Source organism: Chroicocephalus ridibundus, chromosome 1 (assembly GCF_963924245.1).
Source record: "Chroicocephalus ridibundus chromosome 1, bChrRid1.1, whole genome shotgun sequence".
Classification (NCBI taxonomy): domain Eukaryota; kingdom Metazoa; phylum Chordata; class Aves; order Charadriiformes; family Laridae; genus Chroicocephalus; species Chroicocephalus ridibundus.
Window position 1 is genome coordinate 116,404,716 of NC_086284.1, and position 22,515 is coordinate 116,427,230.

A 22,515-nucleotide genomic window follows, 5' to 3' on the forward strand; every position below is an offset into this window, starting at 1 on the left:
ATTTAGCCTGAAACATACTGGTTTGTGTTTTCAGTATTACCCTCAAAATTCTAGAAAAAAAAATATATTTCAGACTTCTATTAGTATTTTCTTAGGTAGACGTGGTCTGTTATTACAGCTCTCCATTGTATTATTTTCATTTTCATAGTATTACTTATGCAGTAGTATTCCATCAGCAGACCTTCAGAAATTACCTTCCCAACTGAGAGCATGTTTCTATCTGTAATTTACAATATATGACACAGTATGATATATGTAGTTTTGGAATATTGTAGCATTATTTTTTCCTTTTACCATAATTGCCAGGATCAGTACAACCCAGAATAGGATTCATCTTTTTAGAGCGGTGCTGCATTTGAATGTATAGTTAAATAATTTCCTCTGTAATCCTCGGGGCTTCTTTTCTGTGTTACTGCTTTCAAAATATCAGTCTCCAACTTGGTGTGTAAGATTATCATTTCTACCAATTACTTTTATCTATTGAATCTCATTTATTTTAATTCTGTCCATCTCTAAGCTTGCCAGGTCATTTTGCAATTTTAATTTTTGCAGCTGCATATTTGAGAAGTGTGATTTTTGAAGATTTTCTAGGCTACCGTGCTGTGGCACATGTCCAGTTGCATTAATATAATAGGAAATCTTGTAATTCCCCATTGCAGAAGGAAGCAGATGAGCAGACCTTGTAAGACAACATTTCATCCTGACTAATGTGATTTTTGTTTTATTTTTGAAAGTACAGTTAAACGTTATTCCAACATGATAAAACAACAGAGCATCTTCATAGTTCAAAACTTGTGTTTTGGAAGGATTTGAAACTTAAATTTCTTATGTGAAAGTGAGGCAGCCCTCAGACCTTCTAAGACAATAAATGTCATTCTTGTGATTCTCAAAAGACAAGAAGAACGTAAGTGCAGTGTCTCTTTAATAACAGCAATAGGTATCATAAACACCCTAGAAGGCAAGTTCTCTTTTTGCATATTGCCATGTTTCTTGAGTGCTCTGAAAGAGAGAAACTGAAGAGAATACAGAAAATTATTGTGAGAGAAAATGTAGCTCAGTGCAGAAAATCTGGCATGCAGGAAGGTTTTACCGTATTTATTCCATTCATGAAGGGCATGTAATCGTCCTGGCCTTCTTTTGTCAGTTGGCAACAGCTGGAGAAACCTCACTTAGCAGACGTGTTCAAGATCATAAGTCATTGTAAGTCACCTTAAACTGTTTTGGTATTATCCAGATTGCAGGAAATGGAGCATTGTTGTCATTTCACTGAAGAAATTACCCTGCTGTTTGAATTTTCCTCATGATCATCTAAGACTGTTCTTTAAATACAGCCTGCCCTGATAAATAATAGATAGCGTTGTATGGACAGGTTCTGGGTCCCCAGCTCTTTGGCCTTTTGAAGGCAGCAAGCACAGAGAAGATGTTTCCATTAGTGAGACTGTCAGCACCTCTTCTAACGAAGGGAGTTTGCTGTACTCCTAGACATATGCATTATCCAACGTGCAAAAAATGTGAAAAATATAAAAAGGAGAAAGCAGCTTGCTGTTGAACATTGTTCTCTAAACAAGCTAATCAAATATTTCAGTGGTATTTCTCAGCTGAAAGCAATCTAGTCTTTTCTTATTAGATTGCAAGCCAGGGCATAAAGTAGAAGATGACCAGATGATTAGAGGTAGAAGAAGTATATTCCTATTGACCCCGTTATTTCTTCCTTTTGATTACTGAGTACTTTAGAAGAGTTCAAAGAGAAATAGAAATGCATTGCAATGAAAGTAAAACTAATCTCCAAGGGTTATTATGTTGTTCTTCCATTTCAAAAACCTGACTTAGCACGTTCTACAAAACTCAGTGATGCCCTGAATTTATTCAGTAAGTACATGAATGGGTTGGAAAATTCAGTAAAGTTAAAGTATCCACAGCATCTGAGTGACACAAAACTGTGAAAGATGCTGTTTGGAATGTCTTTCTGAACTCATCTGTGTTACTAATCACTTTCCTAATGGGAAAAAAAAATCATCATGTATCTGCAAATTGGCCAGAATACTGTTCCACAACCAATTAGCCAAAATCCACAGTGTTGTGACCTTCAGTTTTTGTTATTTCCGCTAATTTTACTTAGAAAAGATGTCACCTTTAAAGGACTCCAATGGTACCTACATCAGCCAATCTAATAGGTTGTATAGAAACTTCTAATGTATTACCAAGTGCTTGTGAAAGTAGACTCAATTTCATTGTTTTTGTCCTGGTACTGAAATCTGTCATGACTGTAGACTAATTAAGAGATCATCTATCTTTCTGACCTTTGGACTCTGTTGGAATCATGACCAGCTAGTGATAAGAGCAAAAGTGATAGTTTCACAGAAGCAAAGCTATGGAGTTCATTTCCAGTCAGAAGTAAAAATGGCCTCACCACATGCAGAAATAGAAATAGAAAACACATGATTTCTAAATATCCACCGTGCAACCCTAGCCTTGTATCCCTCCTTGTATGAAAGTAATCAAATTGCATGACTGAAAATGAAAGAGGAAGCAGAAGGATTTTCTTTCAACATACGAATACTTGAGAAGTTTTAAAATATTAGGAGCTCAGATACCATACAAGTACCTACTAGATAGGTAAGGCATCACTAGAATAACTGCGTATCAGTTGGAAATGGACAAACTGTTAATACAGCAAATAGACTAATGAGTACATGATGTTTTTTTAAAGGAAATTGCAATCTTTTGAAAGGGAGTATGAAGGCTGAGAAAACTAGACAAAGAACAACAGTAATAGTTTTATTTTTTCAATTTACTCCCCTCCCGTCTCCTTTTTTCTTTCCCTTGCGGTGGTGATCTGTGGCCTGACAGATCTTGGTGCACAACTATTGGCAAGTGCTGTAGATCATCCCTATAGACCTCTAGGTATATTGAATTCATTAGGAACAGAGCAATAGGCCATCTGAAGGATATCCAGAAACAAAATATAAATCCCTTGAAATCTATTTCAGATTTGATGATGGTACTGCATTCAGAAAGTTGGAATCTGAAAATCAGAGGGATTGTTTCAGTTTCATAAGCATTAAATTTCTGGGAGTTTAGCATGACCTATAGAGTATCAGAAATCCTTCTGGTTCCAACTGATTGTTACATTATTCCCATGACAGAGGGAACAACTCTAACATAAGGAAGAAAATTTTGTTGAGTGAATCCCAGGATAGCAGCATATGTCAAGTTAGTATTGTCAAAACATCTGCAAATTACTCTGGAGGATTCGTAGGGTTTGTTGTTTGTTTTTTACCCATTCTTCAAATACACAACACCAAATACTAGTAAAATGTAGTCATTTTAGAGAAGTATGATTAGAGATGGTGCTCTCCAGCTACTGCATATAACAGGTCCTACTGCCTTTTCTGCCCAGCATGAAATGTGGATGTTTTTTCCATGACAGTGTGAATTTCTAAGTTTCTTTTCTCTTTTTGATAATATTCCATTGCAAGATTTCACTACGTGACTACATATGATCATTAGATTATTTTGTGCAGAAAATAAAGTACAGTTTTTTGTGGCTGTGAACAAGGAGACCAGTTTATTGCAACGGTCATCAGTCTCAAAAATTGCTAATTAGTGCAGCTGAAATGCATGACTATTTTTTACTCATAATAGTCTAAACTATGCAAATTATCAAGGTTGCTTGTTTCTGTGTCAGAAAACATTCTGAAAGGAAGTCTTTTCCACAGAAAAAGAGAATGACAGGTAAAATAAATGAAGCGTGTCTGCCTAGGAACAAGTATTTTATGCATAATTATTTCATACCTTGCAAATTAAGTACATCATATCTGCCTGGGAATTAAAGAAAACTGAAATAATGTACTGAGGGCATATTGGAATTTACTGTGCAATTATATTTCTTGTTGCATTTTATATTTTTTGTAAGTGCTTGCAACATAGGAATCCAGGAAGGAAACATCAGTAGTGATATTCTTTGTTACTGTTTGGCATAGGTGTGTTTCCCAGAAGTCAAATACATATTCCGCTTATTTACCCTTTTCTAGCATCTCTGTATCATGCAAAAGTGTAGATATGCAAACTATTGATTAAGTAATGATTCAGGAATGTAGGTGAAAATCCCCAGGAAGAGGCCAAAAAGCTGTTAAGCTTCTAACAAAGTGAAATGGTAAAAAAGAAAAGCTTCCGGAGAAGGCTCTGAAAGAGCAGGCAGAGGTAGGGGCGAGGGCAGGAAACCCTGCAAGTCACGTAAGGACGGAGCTTGTACACTCTTTAAGGAAAAAGCTTTCTTTTCTGTGCTCACCTGGGCCGTCTAGTCACTACCACAATACAACTCATAAATACTATTCAGAAACTCCCCGTGAAATACAACTGGAGCTATTAGTATAACCTTAAAAAGCGGAGGAATAAATACTGTCACCTGAGTACAATACAGCAGCTGTATTTTAGTATGAGGCACTTTAAAGAGAACGCAGTGTTTCCTGTTAACTTCTGTGGGGAGCTGGAATTACTTACTGCGTTTGTATTGAAGAATGCATGGACATTGGGCATTTCAGCATACAGGAAATCTGTTTATTGGTGTGTACCAAACTCCAAATTCATGCAGAATGTCCCCATACGCGTCCAGCTTGTTGTTTTCAGCTGTTAATAAGAGAGAACATTTTGTATTTTATTTATGGTACTTTGTTTAACCTACTACGGTAGAGCCTCAAGTTGGCTTGAACTTTGTGCTAAAATTGCCCTGTTTGGGGCAATTCTCACTTCAAAGAAAGATCAATGAAAAAGTTTACAGAAAGCTTTTGAAACTCTCCTTTAAATAGAGAATAATAAACTAGATGAGATCCCTCTTTAAACAAGTAGAACTTGGATCTGCGGAAAGGGATAAAATACAGAGTACTGTAAATAAACCTCCTTCTTTTCCACTGCCTCTTTGGAGAGTATGTCTTCTCCTTCAAACTTTTGCTTGCCAGTTGATACCTTTCAGTAGCTGGCTTCTGTTTGGGCTCCACGGGCTCCTTTGCTCCATCGACCAGACTTGGCAAGGGCTTACTCTCTGCCACATGCAAGAGCCCCGCTCCACTCAGTCTCTCTGCCTGGAGATTGCTACGTGGCCAGAAGCACTCCTGGCTTCTCCAGTACCGCCAACTGTTCATTTGCTCCCAGAGGGTTGCCCCTGCCCCAGGGTGAGGGAGCCGGGACTAGACAGTTAGGCAGCCGCTTTTTCTCTGATCCAACTTCACCCTTTTAGCAAAATATACCTAACACAGCAAATGGAAACAAACCAGTTCTGGCGTCCATCACAGCTGTCAATTTCATAGGAGGAATCGGTGTCTTTCTAAATGGATGTAGATAAGGATATAGACATCGATGTAGAAATAAAGTTTGAAAATAAGATTCTAAAAAGACTCCGTGTAAGTGCTACCCTTGTCTAAGCAATAGAGGTAGAGTTTTCTCACTGGTTTGCTCTCAAATTGGGCTAGACAGGAAAGCTTACAGATGTTTAGGTTTGAAACTGATGGCACAGATAATTAATTGCATTTAGACTTACCACTTATAAAAATGCTTCTGACAAACAGCTTTCCCAAGAAGGAGTATTCTGTCAGAATTTTTCGCAAAGGCTCTGTGTTGGTATTTCCATTACAAAACTCTTTCTTTCTGTTCTTTCAATAAAACCTCACTCTAGGCTGAAACGTGGAACATCTGATCTCAGCTCTTGATCAGTGGTTGTTTTTACTGGTTTTCCGGAAAATTGACTGAGCTGAGGTTTTTTTATGTTGTGCAAAGGTTAAAAAAGGTGTGGAGAGGAGGAAATGAGGGAGGGTAGCAGTGGGTATATAGTTGATGCAGTTGGTTTTTATTTCAATTATTTTTTTCCTCTACCAGTAGGATCGAAATGGTGTGCTATTGGAATCATCAGTAAACCGTTTTTTCTCTAGTGGAATTCATTACGGTTCTTAATGCGTGAAATTCTGCACATTGCCCGATCTATGGGAAAATATTTCGACAGTTAGGTAGATATTTATCATGAGGTAGTAGCAACTGAAAATTACAACAAGATTAAGTAACACTTGAGATGATATATTGCATTATTTTTTACATAATTTCTGAGTCAGGGGAGGCAAAAATCACCACTTTCAAATTCTGGGGTGCTGAGGGTTTGGGGTTTTTTGGTCTTTTTTTTTGTTTGTTTGGTTTTGGGTTTTTTTGGTGTGGTGGTTTTTTTTTTTTTTTTTTATTTCCTGTGCTGTTCTCCAAATTACATGTATGGGTGTGGTGGTAATCAAGCCATTTGGAAGCACTGGGTCATTTTGAAAATATTTTTTTCTGAAAGGTTGGTAATGTGAAATAAACTACCATTCTTATGTCCGCTCAGTTTGCATCTGACTAGAATTGAAATGCTGAGAAATGAATTCTGAGCTCCATCTACTTCCTCAAAGATAGCAACAGCTTCACTGTTGTGAGGACTTTTGGCTAGTAAAGCCACAGTCATCAGCTTTGCCTGCTATTCTGGGTTGGTAGAAGCTTGCTTCTATGTACTTTTTGTTTTCTTGAGCTTGTTTTGCTTGGCTGTTATGTCAGCATATTGATATGTACATAGCTTTTAATCCTGTGGCTTTTGTTTTGCTTGCTTTTTTGCTGTAACGTTGCACCTGTTTTCCATCGTTATATGCATTTTATATTATATACTACACAAGTATTTATTTCTTGCTGTGGCTGGCCAGAAGTTGTCTCAGTTGTGTTTGGAATGTGCCCGTTACACACAATCTCAGTCACTTTGATGTGCCTTGGAGCAGCTCATGGTGTACTTACATGTTAGGTCTGCTTAAGCTGTCACCTTTCAGTCATCAGACCCTACAGAGACTAAGTCAAACTTTAGCTGGCCTGCCCTGAAATAAACAATAAATTAATCTTGAAATCATTGTAAAGAAACCTGAATGGTAGCCTTAGAAGACACCAAATCTGAGTCACATTTTTGCTGAGTCTTCATTGTAGCTGCTTATTTTGGTGTAAGTCTTCCTGTATGGACAGCACTTGGAGACCCTTGCAATGGGTCAGAAATATACGATTTAGTAGGCATAGAACCACAGTAAAGCTCATTTTTATCATTGGAAGATGTAAATGTTAGGAGAAACAAATATAAGAGCCTTTGGGGACTTTAGAAAGAGGTGAGTGAGAACAGCCTTAGGAAATTGAACATCTTGGTTCTTCTCACAAATCAAAGCATAGCTCTCCCAGTAATTATTTTTACTTTTGACTATCAGAGGCTTACTGTACAAATAGACTCACTGAAGATTCAAACACTGCCAGGTGAAAGATTTGAATCTAGAGGTATACAGCAAAACTTCCTGAGTTATATAGGCTTTTGTATTGTTCGCGTAGGAGAATTATGGTGTTTACTTACTTTTGATACTAGTATTTCTCCTGTGGAAAGACTCGATTAATATATGTAGATTCCCGAAACAGCTTGACTTCAGAGGAATGGAATGTTTGGGAATGCTTGACTGTTTTTAAATTGAAAATGTGGGTTAATCTAAATATAGGCTTTAATATAATTACAATTTTAATGCATTAGCTAAAGTGACATTTTGAATTTAAGTAAACCTCCCTACCTGCTACTCTTCCCTCAGTGGTTTCATGCAAACAAAATTTTGTTAGGAAGGATCTTCTGTTGGAAGATCAGATTTTTAGTCATAATCAAAAAGGTAAAGCCGCTATACTTAATTACCTAAAATCTTTAAATGTATTACATACGCATGTAGAAGTGGAACTTGCAATATATTCATAATAAGAAATAGCCTTTCAGTGTTCAAGAAATCTGATATTCCAGTTCCATGTAAGTGGTAGTAGACGTGAGAAAAATCTGTAGGCAAACTACACAATGCTAGACTTCTTAATTGAAAAGATAGTTTGTTAGTAGATGAAACAGGATTCTCAATGTTCACTCACATTTCTAAATATGAAAAAAAAATGGTTTTAGGAAGGAGTTATTTTAGGCACTGAACAAAGCTGTTAGGGGGCAGTCAATGTTGTTTTTTTCCGAGGAAGACCAGAGATAACTAAAGTCCCTTAGTTTCTAGGTTTATATACATTACAAGTCACTTAGTACACTATTCAGAAACTTGGTGAACTCTTGTGCTTTATTTCATAGAGAAAACAAACTACTACGCCTAAAGACAACTGTGTCCGTATCCCTGTATTCTGGGGTGTGATTTCACTAGGCTGCTTCATAGAGCCTCTTGTCTAACATACCACGCTTTATTAATGTGCTGTTTCCTGCCTTATGACATGAATTTTTGTTTTTCAGCTCTGAGGGACAACAGAATTGAGCTGGTCCGAGCTTCATGGCATGAACTGAGTATCAGTGTCAGCGATGTGTCTCTGTCGGATGAAGGGCAGTACACCTGCTCTTTATTTACTATGCCTGTCAAAACTTCCAAGGCTTTTCTTACCGTTCTCGGTAAGTATAAATAGCTGAGCATAAAGAAGCAAATGGTAAACTTCTCAGGCTTTGGCAAATTATGATAAGAATGAACTTTTCTAAAGCTTGGCAGAAGATACATGTAAACGTCTGATCTTGTTTCGCTGATATTTATTATTTCATATTGCTGTGCTGAAAAATAACATGTCTCTTACTATTTGTGCGGTGGCAGGATAATGAATTAGGGAGCACACAAATACCAAGGTACGAGTGCTCCATAAAATGGACATAACCTCCACATCCCAAGCACCAGAAGTGCAAAGAAGGTGCATGTGTTCATCTCCTAACAATGTATTGTATAGGGCAAAGGGGAGAAAATCAGAAAGCATGAAATCAAAACGGGCTTTAGAGCTTTATCGTTTTTCCTTAGCTGTGCATTTTCTTGGCTCATTCTGCTTTCTTTTTTTGTCTATAAAGTGCATATTTTCACTGGGTTTGCTGCTTCTTTTATGCTTTATCCTCTAAATGCTCTGCTGTTTTCCCCAAAGGTTATAGATACACCATAGAAAAGCAATAGATTTCGAGAGATGCCCAGGAAATAAAGTTTCTGCTTGAAACTTTATATGATTCTATGAATGTCGGTAGCCCAATCAGACAAAATTGCTATAGTTCATTGAAACACACCTGCGTACCTAAGAGGTTATGTGATTTCAGAGATTGATTTTTATTCTTTTCTCCTTTTCCTGTCCCTGAACTTGACTCTTTCTTTCTTTTTGTTTTATTTTTATATGTAGACGGGCAGACAGTTGAATTTAATGGGACTAATGTAAGGTGTTCTCTGTGCCAGTAATATTCACAATAATCCAGCCAGGGAATTGGTTTTGTGCATGGGATATGAAATACATCTCCCTTTCACTCCCTGTGAGACTATTTTACAAAAATCTTCAAAAGTTTGCCATTAAGGACAAAAAATACCCACTCAAAGCAGAATATTCTGGAATAACAGCTGCCTACACCTTCTTTTCTGTAGAGGCATCTCGTGATCTAAACAATAGATGAGTAGACCAGTTCAACACTGTAAATAGCAGAAAGACATAGAAAGGTGTTAAAAGACAAAAAAAAACATTTAGCCAATATTTATTAACCAAAGTAAAGTGATCTTTCACAGTCCTTTTAGTTTTACCTTCATTTTGAGGGAGGTTTAATGCAGTTTTCCCAATGTCAGCTACTTACCTACCAAGAAAGAAAGCTGCAAGATTTAAGATACCTTTTTTCATTTTATATTTGTAATTTTCTATTTCAAAGCAACAAAGCAACATTTTAAACTCTTGGAATACTTTCTATCTGAGATGGAGATATTTTCCATTGAAATGTATTACACCTTTTAATCAGATAAACTATCCTTCTATGTACTAATAATCTCTTTATTGACTGCTCTGTTATGGATTAGAAGATTTAAGTGTCAAGGTATTATAGTAGACACCATTTTCTGTCCTGAAAGAGAGGAGTAAATTTATTACAGAAATGTACTATGCAATAGGTGCTGCTGCTTGGGTTTTATGTACATAATCTCTCATATTGGAAAAGAGATGTAAACAAACCAAATTGTGAAATGCAGGGCACAGGATCAATTACTGTGACCAATCCCTTTATCTAACCACAAATATGAACGCGTCAAAGCGCTGCAGATGCAAGTTAAAACAATGACATTTTCAGAGATTTTAAAGTGACGGTCATGAGTATCACTTTAAAATAAGTTAATCTTGTGCTTTCAGAAGTCAAATGGATTTATACACATAGTGATCAAATTTTTCCCAGTTCTTTTCATAACTTTTTTTTTAAACCTTCCACGGTTCATTGAAATATGTGTATAGTATGCCATGACCTCCTCCAAAGGTCTTAGATTCAGCTGAAGAAATCTGCATAGACAATAGGATTGTGATTATACCTGTTGGGTTTTTAGTTATGTGTTCTCTGAAGATAAAGTAACTCCTGTATTTATTTTCATCCTCTCTTTTCCCTGGATTTTGTATTCAAATCATCATAACTCATGCTTAAACATCTGTTCTGAACTTAGATCAGTTCAGCTTTTTGTTGTCAGCTACATTTTATTTTCACAGCTGTACTTCTAATATACTTTGTCACCCTACTGGCTGTGCAGACCAGTTTAAACTTTAGAATAGCAAGTCAGACTAGACCTGCATGCAGAATGTATGTAGGTAAGACAGTTTTTAGAACACAATCTGTTTCCCTTAGAAAACTAGATAATTTCTGTTTTCTTTAATTCTTAAGAATCAGCTGCAGTTCAGATTGACAGTTTATTTGCAGAAGGAAACAGGATTCACTGACATTCAATTTTGGTAGAAGGCAAGGAACTAATTACTCTGTTTCCAGAATTTAAAGCGTATGAAAAAGTGAACTTTAAGATGGTCGTATATTCATGGCAGCAGCTGACACTATCAGAGACTTTTTGCTTGTTTGCTTGTTAGGTGTTCCTGAGAAGCCACAAATTACTGGATTTACCTCACCAGTTATGGAGGGAGAGAGGATGCAGCTGACTTGCAAGACTTCTGGTAGTAAACCAGCAGCTGATATCAGATGGTTCAAGAACGACAAAGAAGTTAAAGGTATTTAAAAGGACTTTGATGTAATTTGGTCCAATTGTCAAAACTACCTGTTATTTAGAATTATATTTTTTAATTTTTGTTTGTAAAGTTTCTCATATTCAACCATTTAATGTATCAGTGATAGTACGTAGATAAGGAATTGATTGTAAATTACTGGAGTGGTTATATAATGATCTTTTTATTTTTTCTTCAGATCGTAAAAACTGATGTTTGAATTGCTCTGAACTCTGTTCAGCATAATAAACTCAACTGTGATGCTCCATAGAGACACGTTTTATGGATTATAGTTATCACAGCCATACCATTCAGCCCAGATATTTTACCTTTTCATTTCTTTTTGCCTTCCTAATATGACGTATGTCTGATTTGGTCAATTGCCAGTTTTGTGTTACACTCCTCTAAGTAAAGTGATCAGGTGAGGCAGAACTGTCTGGAGGAGACAAGAGATTGCACTTCCCTTAGGGGACCTTCAGAGCCTGCGCTAGTGAGTAAGAGTCGGGACGTAGCAATTGAAGGAGTCTGAGTTGGGAAACGGAATCTGCAGCTGAGGCAAGGATGCTGAGAGTGGGTGGTGAGGAGCAGGGAGAAGACAGGCTTCGAAGGGGATGAGGAGAACTTCACAGGAACTGGGGGGAGTTGGACAAATTCTGCTGTAACTCAAAAGTCATAGAGTGCCTAAAACCGAAGCTGAAAGCAGGGATTTGCCTTTGGGGATGCCGTCAAATAGTAGAGTTGCATATAAAAGCTATTTTTTTCTCTTCTGTCTTCTCTTTCACTTTGTATATTCTTAAAAGTTAGTTTTCTAGTCCATATTCTCATAAATGCTGGGAGAGTTTAAAATCCTTTTTGGTGAATGGGTGGAGAGAGATTCCTATAACAGAAGGTTTAGTCACATCTACCACAGCCAACTGAGGTGCCCATTATAGAGCATATGAATAAAAAGGATAAGGGATTGGTATTTGTTCATGTCATCTCTAGTCATTCCTCTCTAAGACCAGATCAACAAATAACTAAAAATCTACCGTTTCTGAGAAGCTTTTTTTAAAAACCAACCAACTTTTGTGTGCTTTGCCTCATGTTTGTCTGACATTGTGGATTTTTTTAGCTCAATAAACTGCCTCAAGCACAGTTACAGCATTAATTACAGAATCCATTAATCTTCCTTTGCTATTCTCTACCACAGTTCAATGTACACAACCAGAGCTGTGATATAAAATTGGGAAATAAAGGAAATTGCAGTTGATTGTCCAAGGAACCCACTCTATTCTAGAAGCATCTTCAGATTTCTCATGAAAATCAGAATAGTGTTGAAGAAGACAGGAAAATGAGGAAACAGAGTACCATTCTTTCCAGCCAGTGGGAAATCTGAGGAGATTGCTGAAAGAAAAGTACCATCTCATCAAATGTAATTAAAAAGAATTTAACAGCACAGCTAGCACACATGGCGCAGCATCGGTTCTGTGCTCTAGAAAAGATGACAGGATGAATATTTATATTCAAGAAATATAAAGACTGAAAATCACTCTAAGCGAAGTTAATACTTTAAGAGAAGCATTGGCACAGTTGGCCTAAAAGCAAGGCAACTCATCTGAAAATATGTTACTTTAAAAATTGTATTTTAAAATCTGGTGTAATAACTTCACCTTTCTTTCAGTTGTCATGGAATTGAAGCCAAGCAAGCAATTTCGTGATTTCACTCTTTAACTAATTTGCTTTTCTCAGCGGTTCCTAAAGGGATGCTTTTTCAAAAAAGGGGGCGGGGAAGGGACAAAGAAGACGTGTGGAAAAAAAACAGTAAAGGGAAAAAAAAAAACAGAAATGAGAGGAAAGTACTGAGCACATTCATTTCAGTTTAGTTTTCTAGGTCTTCTGAAGAGCACATTGCCATTTCACAAAGGTTAGAAATAAAATAACCTAACCAGTTTGCAGTGGCATCAGCAGAAGTTACATTAGCTTTGTGCACTGTAAAAGGTGAAATGATAAATCTGAGAAAATAGATATGAAATTATATGCTAATGCAGCTGACATTAAAGGTTAGGAGTTCGTCTGTCTAGCACCAGTAAATCCAATTGTGTTACAGTGTATTATACATGGTGCAAAAGAATATAAATGATGCACGGAGTTCAGAGTCGCACCAAAGGGGAAAAAGCCATTCTAAAATTGAAGCTCCGTTGCTATTACTCAAAAAAGGAATCATCATCTAGTAAAGGAATACTGTTTGATAGAGTAAGTGTTGGTAATGAGAGAGACTGAATGTGAAGCACTGAGTACCATACCTTTTACTTTAGTGTTCTGTCTCTCATATATGCACCAAATTAACAAAGCGATCTGCACTTTAGCATTCTGGTGACATTTCTGGAAGATTATTAAAAGCAAAAACACTGGAGAAGCTAAATACATAACTTTTGTTTAAAAATTATCTATTCTTTCAACAAAATTTGTTAGATGTTATTTCAACAATATTATGTAAAAAATTGTTTTTAGGTTTCGGGAATATTTTTTAATGTATTTTCTTTTTTTTTCCCCTAGCAAAATTTTCCTTCAAAAATAATAAGATAATATCAGTGTGTTTTGTTGCAACAGATTAGGACATTTTTGCATTAGTTTTGTATTGTTTTTAGTATAGACAAAGAATTCAGAGGGGCAGTGAACATTTTGCCTTGATAAACCTCTAAAATGAAGACGAAAATGTTTTAGATAATGAGTCCATTTCATGGCAGAACTTTATTTTAAATGTAAAGAAAAATTGCATTTGCCTTGTGAAAACAGCAAAGCCATCTTTTTAAAAGATGAGTGTGTCTATATGGATGTTACAAGTATGTGCTTTTATAAATGAACAATGAATGACAGACATTCTATCATTTCTATTTATTATTTTCACTGTCAAACATCTACAGTTATGAGATATAAACTAGTATTAGTTAATACAAGTATATCTACCTATCTGAAGAGTCATAGAAGTGGGCCCATAGCTGACCCTTAGATTTCATATGGCCCAGCCTCTCTTCAAAGGTTAGATCAGGTTGCTAAAGGTCTTCTCCAATTCAATTTTGAAAAATCTCCAAGGATGGAGAATCCTAGTCTGTCTGTGCTAGATGTTTCAGTATTTGAAAGTATTATTATGGAAAATGTTCATTATATTTCATTATATATAATTATAGATATTTCATGATCAGAATTTGCCTTGGTGTAACCTGTGTACATTGCCCCTCAACTTTTGCAGTACACCTCTGAGAGGACTCTGGCTTTTTCTTCTCTATGACCATGCATTAGGTACTTTAAGGCGTCACTTTGATCTGGTTTTAGTCTTCTCTTCCTCAGGTTGAACAAACCCTACTATCTTAAGCTGTCCTTGTACATTGTATGCTCCCTCCTCTGACCATTTCTATGGCTTTCAGCTGAACCTACTCGGGTTTGTTGACATTTTTCTTGTACCGGAAAGCCCAAAGCTGGGCCTGCTACTCTAGATGCAGCCATGCAAGAGCTGAAGAGAGAAGTCATTTTCCTTGATTTGCTGGCTATGCTATCATTAATGCAGGGCAGTTGCTTTTTATCTTTCAACCCTGCAAAGACACACTGTTGACTGATGTTCAACCTATCCTCAAGACCCCCAGTTCCTCCTCTATAAAGCTACTTTCTATCTAGTCATCCCCCAACCTGTTTCATTCTAGTGAAAGTGCGTCTGTGATGGATCTTTTTTTTTTTTTAACCTTTTTTCAAGGGGGTATTTAGGAGAGTGAAGGATCAAGACAATAAATGAAAGAATGGACTACAGTAGATATATTTAAAAATTCTGTAAAAACCGTGGGTAAATATTCTGAATGCTAGCGTACGGTAACATACCCATTACCTGACCTCCGCTGCTCTTACATCCAGGTGGGCTTACATTCAGTTAGCATATATTACAATCACACCTTCATTTTGCTATGGAGAAACATCTAAGCAGATACAGCTGATAAAGTGGACAAGCTAAGTATTTCTGTTGATGAGGATGTCAACAGTTTATAGAATAGTATCACCATCCTTTTTACAGAGGTCGTTAACACTAAGAGTTGAAATCTTCCAAACAGTAGGTGCCTAGAGAAAAGCTTCTAAACATCCGTTTAGGAAATTAACTGCTTTTGTTTTTCTAAAGGATTAAACATCCACGGCCTCTCACTGAAATTGAAGTTGTTGATGTTTCAGGGGCTGTCTGTCCTCTGCCTGAAGTCAGTAAGCAAAGGGATGTGTGCATTACTTATAAGCAGAAGGCTATCTATATAGGTGCTTATTATTGAATTTGGGAACCTAACTCTGGGAACAAAATCTCATGTGTTTGCTTTAAATATTAGTGGAGACATTTGTTGTTTGGCTATAATAACTTTGCTTTAGCCCTGGTCAATATTTCTCTCACCTAGTGATCCCTGAATATTAGTAGTCACGGTGGCAGAAATTGAAATCTCTTAAAGCTTAGCAACCAACAGGCAGAAAAATGCTTGTATGCAAGAAAAAATTATTTCTTAGGGGAAAATGGGAATCATATAACTGTGTGGTGTATTCATCTATCTGGAGACAACAAAAAAGACCACCTTTCTGATATCACAGGTATTTTTAATCTAAAAAGATGTAGCTTAAGCCATTTAAGATTTGCTTTCTAAAATTGATATTTCATGGCAATTTTATTTAGGTCATCTTCTTCTCTAATGGGATTTAGTATAATTTATAAAACTGAATCCTCTCACTTTTTCTTTTTTTAGGACACAGAGGACACATGCAATCTCAGTGTAATTTAATATATATGTTTATGTATTTATTTATGTCTTTTAAAGCTTTCATAGTAACAAATCAATATAACGAGTTTACTCTTTTGCTGAAAATTTGACGAAGTAAATTACAACCAGTAAGTATTATAAGTAGTTGGGAAGCAAGTAAAACAATTCTAAAGCATGTGTAAGAAGATCTCATGTTGCAGTTAATACATCAAAACTTTTTTAAATAAGTGCTCAGTCTTTTGGATCTTTAGTTCTGATCTAACATGGATGTTCTACAACAAATTTGAACCTTAACCTTGAGCTGGGTTGAATCTTTCTTAAGTATAGCTGTCGGCTCCCTGCAATCTAGTATCTGGGCTGAAAACTGTCAAAGAGATTTTTAACCGCATCTGCACAAAAGCAGTAGACCAATTTAGCATAATATAAACCAGTGAGTGGAAGGTCTCTTTGAAGTAATTTTATTTCCAGTCTTCTTGGGACTTGTCTGTATATTCCTGTAAATACCATGACATGCTCCATTTACAGTTGCTCATCACCATTGATATCTGTACTTTGGTTTAATTTAATTCATAAATCAGCATAATTCTAGACAAAGAATAGAATAAGCAATGAATAAAATAAACGCAGGATTGATGTGCCTACATGCATGCAACCCTTATTTCCCATGGCTTCAGTAATATCCATGTATTGCATTTCCATGGAAGATTATAAGCATGGACTTAGAAAATTTAATATTTATTGACAGTGTGAATACTTAAGGAAAGTAAGGGTGGGAGAAGACCACATTTTTTCTAATGAACTGCAGAGAAAGTTTCTGTCAAATTTGGGCCTAAACATATAAGAGATAACGGTGAAAGGAATTTCTGTTTGGGTGCAGTATCGTGTAACCGATTTTAAAATTTTCTTTTTAAATATATATCTTCAGTTCTGACAATTGGAGAAAATTGAGGAATAACTACAGTCTAATTACTTTTGTTCTAAAGAGATCAATACAGGTGTGAAAGACGTGTTTTTTCAACAAGTGCGGTAGATAATTTAGCTGTCTAACGCTTGACTACTTTTCCTAGAAATATTGGAGAGAATTTTTTTTTGTTTATTTTTTCTTTCAGATGTTAAATATTTAAAAGAAGAAGATGCAAATCGTAAAACATTCACAGTCAGCAGCACGCTGGATTTCCTAGCAGATCGCAATGATGACGGTGCAGTTGTAAGTTGCAGAGTAGATCATGAGTCCCTAAACTCTACACCTCAGATAGCAATGCAGGTTCTAGAAATACACTGTAAGTAATACAAGTTATATATGCTTGCTTGTATAGTTTTGTTTTGTTACAGAGTCCTTATTGTGGGGAAATTATAAAAATATTTGGTATTGTGTGAATGGGTAACATCTTCCTTTTAACTTCTGTGGTTTGTATTTGGTTGGTTGGAGTTTTTGGTTTGTTTGGTTGGTTTTTTTTTACAAGAGTAACCTAAAAAGTTTAATGAGAGCTTTACCAGCGGAAACACTATGGGACAAAGTTCCTGGTTTACTCTGAGAAGTGGTAGAGAGGAGATGCATCTGTCTTTTTGGTTTATCATTGTAGCAATGTGGAGGAGTACTTCAAAATCAAGGTCATAGTAGTTCACAATTTTCCTTGAAAGTATCTAGAAACTTGAAACAAGGGTATGAAGAAGCAGAGTTTGAAGCAGACTGCCTCAGTAACTTTGAATCCTGCTAATGAAATTCTTTGTAATGCTGTTAATAACACTAGACCAGGAGGAAAAGCCCATCAGAATTTATCTTTAGGCCTTGTCTGTACAGGATGTTACTCTAGATAATCCAAACTTCAGTTGTTTTGTATCTCTATATATTGGCTTATTTTTTTCATATAGCATTCCTGGGAACTTGTTGTTTTCCACAGTGCCTTGTTTCAAAGTTGAATGAACCTCCCTATGTATCTGTGCGCCCTACTCTGAAGTCATGTTGTCGGTTGAGTCAGGTTTTGTACACTTATAAACTGTGAGACACTCAGGAGAACACCTTTTCACCATCAGATGACATTTTCATATTCGCTTGCATTATACCCACCATTCTTCAGGGTACAGCTATTTGGATTTCTGCAGAACACCTGTACTTTTGATTGCCAGCTAGCAAAAACAGGCATCTGCAAAATATTGTCAGACCAGGTGAAGGAGAGAGACCTTTCATGAATCTGTTTCTAAGGTAGGTGCGATCAACCTGTTATAAAGCAGAGAAGCTTGTCCATAAAGCAGACAAGCTTCCAGTAACTGCAGCTAGCTCCCTAAATACCATGTCAAGGACTGCTGACATACATAACTTGTTTCTGAACAGGGATATTTCTATAAGCATTTAAGACTTGTAGCACATGTAAAATGCAGTAATGGCAAAAGCACTCCATGCATAGAAGCTGACAGCGTTGCTAAAAATGCCATCTGCAAAAAAGACTGAAAATTAGGAGGATGTGGATTGGCATCCACAAGTAATATGTACTGAAAGTAACTGTTTTCTGAAACATTCTACCCATCATTTTACTGAGGGAGCTCAAAGCCTTTCTTCACCAAACAGCTATTAAACACCTGGCTCCCCTCACATGTTCAAATGGCATCTGTACTAGTGACATGAATCCTTAACAGCTTTATTTCCTTGAATTCTAAATCCCACAACCATCAGCCACTGAGCTGGCCCATGCCTTCACTTCCAAACTGCTTGCTCTTCCTTCAGTGCCTGCTCAAGATGGTGGCACTACGGGAGATGAACCAAATTGAATGGAACAGTAGATACAGAAATAGGAGAGCTACAGGAGTTTTGACCTGAGTCACAGTGGCTGCAATGTAACGTGATTCAAGGTAACGGTAGGGTGCTGGTTTGCGTGGGCATCGTAAGATCATAAGGCAAAGAAGCCTTTCTGTGGCTTCCCGTATATAATGCTTCTTGAATATTTGTTGTTACCTTCCCATTTGCGCGCTAGGCAGCAAGACACTGCCTTGCTAAATAGCAGTGGGGTGCACCTTCCTCTATGCCTGTTGCTTCATGTTTTGAACAAGAGCCTTCTCTCTTCTCTGCGGGTTCACTGAAGTTCTCTAACAAGGACAGACTGCACCGAGTGTTTACAGTTACTAATGTGCTTTATGTTACTGCCCCCTCCAACTTATCAAAAGCCACAATGCATAAGTAATTATTCTCTGTCATTCCTGCTTGCTCCATTAATTTTCCACCTCAATTTAATACTCTCCAGCACTAGTGTCAAGTCATTATACATGGAAAGATAAGTGAGAAATCTGCCAAAAGAAGCTCAAGTTTAGAAGGGGGATGGAAATACCATTTAAAAACATGGAGAAAACAGTATTTTATTACTGGTGACAAGGAGACTAAGAACAGGCCATTATTGTCCTTTCCTTTACCACCTACATTTTCATGATCAACACACTGAGAAGTCTTATATTGGGCAATTTTCTAAAGGAAACTTTGTAAAAAGAGAAGGAGATTCAGGGAAATATTGATGTGGTTCAGCAGAGAGCCTTGAAGGAAAAAGAGGAGAAGGATGATTTACTAGAGCAAGCCCAAAGACTCAGAATGGAGTACATCGCACTGGAACTGGGCCCCTTGATTTTTTTTTCCCCTGGTATTGCTCACCATCATCATGGGTATTACTGCAGTCACTGGAAGCTGCTGACTTTTTTCCATCAATCTATAAGACTTCAAACATATAAGAAACATCCTATTTGTATTAATGAGAGGCATGCTCACAGCACCCAATGTGAGCTGACCCAATATATCCTCAATGCCACCTGACAGCAGTTCAAAAATAGTGCTGACAAAACGGATGAATTATGGGACCCCGTGAAAAAAGTGAGGAGAATTTGTTAATCTGACGTCCTGTAGGCTCCGAAATCACAACCAAGTAGTGTGCCATTGGTCCACAGGGCACTTGTTCTGAATGTCCCAGGGGTATTTCGGATGAGCAGAGAATGATAAGCAAGTACCTTAAAATGGTCAAACAGAACAGCATGAACGAGCATTAGTTTGGGAGAGAATGGATGCACAATGATTGGGCATCACCCACTAGAACTGCACTTGGTTTTTAAACACCTTCCTAAAATCTGAAGAATTTTATCTGTAGTACGTGGAAGTTCCTTACGAATTATCAGTGTGTCATCACAGGTTAGGAAAAAAAGGCAATAATAAGTTGTTTAACCTTTTCTGTCCTGTATAATTCTGCTTGAAAGTAAAAAAAGTCTGCCTTGTTTCAAGCAACTGTCCCCTGACAATGGCCAAAACATTTTTGGATTCATCAAAACAAAAAAAAAGCAAAGGAAAACAACAGAACAGTAGGAATTGCAAGATTGTGTTTGCATCCAGTGGATGATAGGTAGAGAAAAAGGAAAGCAACACAATTGTTGGAATGACAGGTTTTATTTATGCCTAGTGAAAGATAGAATAAAATTAAATCTGTCCTAGACGATGAGACTATATGAAACAGATATTTGTAATGAGTCCATGGAGAGATGTAGATAGAGGTGCTTATGAGTCCACACAGCTGCTTTTATCATCAGCTTTAACAGGAAGTAAACTTAACAAAACGAAAGCCAGTAATGCCATCAGCAGTGATATCGATATGGAATATACTTTATTCCCTCTTCTTCCCCTTACACAAATCTTAGCTTTTATTAGTGTGATAAAGCAATCAAAACAGCTTTCCCCAGTAGTGTTACAGTACATGAAATGAAGCTGAGGATTAAACTTTTAAGATAAAAAAAGTTTTTATTGTCTTTTAGTGCATAAATGTGTATGTAATAGAAGTAATGTCCGAGGCCTCCTGCTGCTCTTTTCTCTTTTTTTAATGGTTAGGTCCAGAAGTAGAGATTACCTATATTATTTATAGCTTGACCAAAAGAAGGATATCTTGAAGGAGACCATGATCGGTCCTGATTTTCACAGGGCTTTCCAGATTAATTTTGCAGACTTCAAATATTAAAATAACAGGGATGCTGTTGGGGTAAGCATACCGTACCCCACTCCAGACTGTGGCATAATTAGCTCCTCCAATCTTTTGAGCTGTATTTATCACTAATTTATGTTATGTGTCACTTGCGCTTAATCCTGTTCGTCTGTACATCATGCTCTGTGCACTGCAGGGCAGCCCAATTGCCCAAGTCTTTCTGTTGTGATGAAAGGTTTGGCCATAATTTAGTTTCTGCTTGGCCAGCAGAGGTTTGTGGTAGCATGACACTGCGTGCTGAGTTTATTTTTCCTCTGACCCTTACTGTCAACAGTAAACCTAAAATAGACTTGTATCCCCTGTGGCTGCACTCTGAAGTTTGCTTGTCAGCCTAGCTGCCACTGATTATTAGGAAGTGCTTCTTGTAAGTGATAAATACAAATCTCAGAGGGATATTTTGTTTCATTGTTTACTTCTGCGTTCAAACTAAAGAAAGAATGCATTCTTGGTTCCCGTATTAAAGAATCACAGGTGCAGAACTTCAGTTTTGAAAGCTTCACGGTACAATATTTGCAGGATTGTATACTGTAAGTCCTCACGCACACTCCTGTAAAGACATTTTGAGGGCAAGTACAACTTGAGGTCCGCATCTGGGAAGTGAATTCCGCTCATCCTTCCCAATGTTTCAGACATGTGTTGTTTCCCAGCATCTTCACTTTCCTCCAGGTCTTATCTGAGCAGAAGCCAGCCAACATGTTGCTTCCTACTGAAGAGAGTGCCGTAAAATTACCCAGTGGTAATTACCTTGCCTTAGTGAAGATTCTCTGACTACAGTAAATTACCCAGCAGACCTCAGTAAAAATTAATTGTGTAAGTCTGCCCCAGAGGCTGCTTTTGAAGCTTTAAAGGGAAATCAAATCATTTGAACTTCAAACCTAATCATCGTGATTCTAAAATGGCAGCTGTGATATGATCCGTGCTAACGGACTCAAATTTTGCTCAAAAGCTGACCAGAGTCCCAAATGACAGCACTAATAAGCTAAATATGTGTTATGTAAAGAAGTGTCTAGAGAGGCAATTTTGAGTAAATTCTATATTGGCAGACACAGATGTGCAGTGAATTGTCGGTCTGACAAGTCTATAGCCATCAGCTAACTTGCTTCTACGGGCTATTCCAGCAATGTTTCTGCAATAGGCTCTTTCTTCATTTGTGGGTTGTTACTAGGTTCTTTTGCAATGAACGTCCGAACTTGACTTTAAAATTAGGCAGCTATTCCAAGAGAATGTTGCCTATTGTCCGGGAAATAAACTTATTGATTTTGAATTAAGTAAACAAAACGCCTTGAATGCAGCAGACTACAGATAAGCAAATCAGCGACGCACTTGTGCAGCCATGTAGAAAATTGTGTGTGTGTGTGGCTAACAACAGCGTACTACTGTGATTTCTGGTGTATTAACAAATGGAGGTTTCGCTGACAACAGGATGGGGTTAGAATTTCTGCTGGTGTAAAGCAGAGTAATTTTATCAAAGAGCTACATTACCTGATGCTCACTAAGAGACTTTAGCCCAATATCTTTACCTGGGTGGTTTCAAGTTTCTGTTGGAACCAGTTTCTACAGTTATACATTCTGAATAAAAATAAGTGAAAATATATGAAATATAATATATATATGTATGTATGCATGTAAAACAATATGTGAATATGTGAAAATATAAGATGAAATACATATTATATTTCATTCATATAATACTATGTGAAATAAGGTATTATTTTAAAAAAGGCAAGAAA

At 36.9% G+C, this 22,515-nt stretch overlaps 1 protein-coding gene across 4 annotated transcripts in view; it reads left to right on the plus strand.

Annotated features, from left to right (window-relative positions):
- CADM2 (cell adhesion molecule 2) overlaps positions 1-22,515 on the plus strand; it is a 673,883-nt gene that overhangs the window by 535,281 nt on the left and 116,087 nt on the right. For all 4 annotated transcript variants that reach the window (XM_063347822.1, XM_063347840.1, XM_063347831.1 and 1 more), the window contains 3 exons: positions 8,294-8,446; positions 10,897-11,034; positions 16,895-17,065. In XM_063347822.1, the coding sequence (XP_063203892.1) occupies positions 8,294-8,446; positions 10,897-11,034; positions 16,895-17,065 (462 nt within the window). The remainder of the gene's footprint in view (positions 1-8,293; positions 8,447-10,896; positions 11,035-16,894; positions 17,066-22,515) is intronic.